At 40.3% G+C, this 2,643-nt stretch overlaps 1 protein-coding gene across 1 annotated transcript; it reads right to left on the bottom strand.

The window, feature by feature from the left end:
* Positions 1–346: 346 nt before the first annotated feature.
* LOC120173577 (probable protein phosphatase 2C 63) lies at positions 347–2,353 on the bottom strand. Its single transcript, XM_039180709.1, has 4 exons — positions 1,999–2,353; positions 1,529–1,905; positions 914–1,135; positions 347–812 (listed from the first exon to the last, which is right to left on the bottom strand). Exons 1-4 carry the CDS (start codon positions 2,255–2,257, stop codon positions 570–572), a joined length of 1,101 nt encoding a protein of 366 aa, XP_039036640.1. The 5' UTR covers positions 2,258–2,353; the 3' UTR covers positions 347–569.
* Between the last annotated feature and the right edge of the window lie 290 nt (positions 2,354–2,643).

Genomic DNA, 2,643 nt, shown 5'->3' with positions numbered 1-2,643 from the left:
TCCACTCTGATTAAAAATAATTTCGTATACATCCTACTAGCCAATTTTTTTACCTGCATTATTTTGGAGCATGGAAATCAATTCCCAAGAAGGTGAAAACCGTTGGTACAAGTTTGGGGGAGTCAAAAGTGGAGGCTTTGTAAGACTCTTAGCCGCCCTAATCGCGGGTCTGTGTTAAGGTCGTGTTCCCGAAATATGAAGAGGTATGCCTGGTCAAAGATTCTGAGAAAATGACAAAAGGAGACTCCAGATTAGAAGGAATTGCATTTGCATCACAAAAATCTCCAATCAGTTCACATAAGAAGCAGAATCTGAAACTTCCTCCATTAATTTATGTATGCTTTTATCTTATAAAGAGAATAAATTGTTGAGAGTATCTTCTAGGGGAAAAAAGAAAAATACAATTGTATGCATAGGTAAATTCCTACAAATGAGGGGAGGACCAACAAAAACCAATCAGGGAACCAACCAGTAGCTTCAAATTGGCAACCTCACAACTATATACACCAACTCACATGACCATTATTTTGTTTATTCACTAGACAACACAAGGGGGAATGAAAGCTAAGCTACTCATCTGTTTCATCGGCATTGAGTGAGAAGATGTCGACAGGGGCACTAGTGCAGTCCATAAAATCCTCGTCTTTGAATCTACCACTCGAAGAATGATCCAAGTATATGACTATAACGGTGATATCGTCGTGGAAATGGCGTCTTACTCCTTTCTCGATCCTTTTGATTTCGTCGTATCTCATTTCTCTTTTCTTCGCCGCCTCCTGAACCGCAGCTCGTACCAGTCTCTTTGCAATTCCCTATGATATGAGCCAGTATTTTTCATTGAGAGTGATATAAATCATGTACAATTCATAAAACAGAAGAACATGAAACTGTTTATCAGGATGGGAAGCCTTACAACTCTAGGATTTTTCAGAACAATATCACAAGCTTCCTGATCACTTAGTTGCTCCCAAAGTCCATCAGATGCAAAAATCAAGAACAGATCTTGAGGCTTCAACTTCCGAATTACTATAGAGGGATCTGCTGTCATTACCGGCCTTTTTAATGGAATCGGCAACCCAAAGTGCTGAATGAACTCGGGTTTCTTCAGGTACATATCTCCGATCGATCTCGAGACCTGAAACAGATCACAGAGTTTTAGATAAAAGTACTGCCTAAATCACATGCTGCAAGTTTCCAGTGATGACTAATCACATTTACAGTCATAAAGTTGCAAAGAAGTAAGAGATAACATTTGACTTGTTTACTTCATGAGATTGGTCCCAAAACTGAGAAATAAATTTATTTCTGACACATGGCGTATAGCAAAATCTCGGCATTGAAGTCACAAGCAACATGTAAATGATATAAATGTCCATCCACCACTTATCATACGCATTCCAAATTGTGATTCATAATATACCTTACTATTCAGTATTTTGAAAACTACATGATCTGGACATTAGGCTAAGAAAGTATAAACAATTAATAATATAAAATAGACCATGAGAACCACACATATCCTCCGTACCTGAATTATGCCCTTAATTCGCCAAACTCCATGGTTATACACCACGATATGAGAGTCATCAGGATGGAGTGCCACAACCTCCTTCCTCACCTCTTCGATGGCAACATTATGATCGGCCGACAACCGTTCAGCCACCACTTGATTATTGGGACCATTTGGGGACGCTCTCCGGCCAAGCACTGCCCTCGAGTCTCCAAGATTAGCCACATATAGAACATCATTAGCAATTGCCCCAACAAGACAACAAGAACCAACTGAAGCAATTTGCGGCCTGGCTGGCCATGATCGATTCACTAAGTGCAAAAACTCCTCCTCGGTAGCATCAAAAGCCTTCTTTATTACTTCTGTTGATAACCCTCCATGCTCTGATGCAAACTCTACCAACAAAAAAGGGAAAAATGAAGTTGTGTACTGTTTCTGTATATAAGTAACCCAAATGTTGAAAAGGAACAGAAGAAACAAGAACTTACTGTGAAGAAAAGGAAACAAATGTTGGGTGATGAAGCGGGAAGCTTCGGGTCCGCCATGACCGTCGTAAACGCCGACGTAAGTGGCGGAAGGGGAAGTGAAGACCTGACCTTGATCTTCCAAAGAGGAATTGGCTTGAACAACTGCTATGGAATAGTCGCCTGAAACGTAGGGCTTCAAATCCATATGCCACAACAGCTCATCCGATCCACCACCTCCTCCAAAACACATCTCCAAAGGCCTGGTGCACATCTCCAACATCCTCTCAGAATGTAAGAAGAACTTGAATCCAGTAGATTGGTATTATTGGTTTGGTTTTTGTTGATCTTAGGTATGTATGTAGGTATGTGTGATGGGAGTTGGAAACAGGACAGAGGGACGGTTGAGAACGAGAATGGTTCAAAGTAAACGGTTAAGCAAATAAAATAAGAAAAGTGGTTCGACGTATATGTTGGGAAAACTTATCCAGTGGTTGTCAGCTCAGCTATCGGCTACATACCGAGTCAGAGAATAGAATCCTATTCTTTTACCAACAAACGCGTTGCTTTTACAAATTTTCACACTGCCAATGTTTTTACGCTTTTGCTGTTCTCGGAAGATAGATGTGAACCTGGCAAGATCTTGTGAATTTACATTATGAAATTTAT

This window comes from Hibiscus syriacus, unplaced genomic scaffold, assembly GCF_006381635.1.
Source record: "Hibiscus syriacus cultivar Baekdansim isolate YM2019G1 unplaced genomic scaffold, ASM638163v2 tig00000329_pilon, whole genome shotgun sequence".
NCBI classification, from domain to species: Eukaryota; Viridiplantae; Streptophyta; class Magnoliopsida; order Malvales; family Malvaceae; genus Hibiscus; species Hibiscus syriacus.
The sequence above is the reverse complement of the archived record's forward strand: the minus strand, read 5'-3'. Positions and strand labels throughout refer to the sequence as shown.

Excerpts from the sequence above, each read along its gene's own strand:
- LOC120173577 (XM_039180709.1), bottom strand. The coding sequence starts at position 2,257 with ATGTTGGAGATGTGCACCAGGCCTTTGGAGATGTGTTTTGGAGGAGGT. Across the intron at positions 1,906-1,998 it reads TTTGTTTCCTTTTCTTCACA|AGTTTGCATCAGAGCATGGA; the intron begins GTAAGTTCTTGT and ends TTTTGTTGGTAG. Across the intron at positions 1,136-1,528 it reads GAATTAAGGGCATAATTCAG|GTCTCGAGATCGATCGGAGA; the intron begins GTACGGAGGATA and ends GATCTGTTTCAG.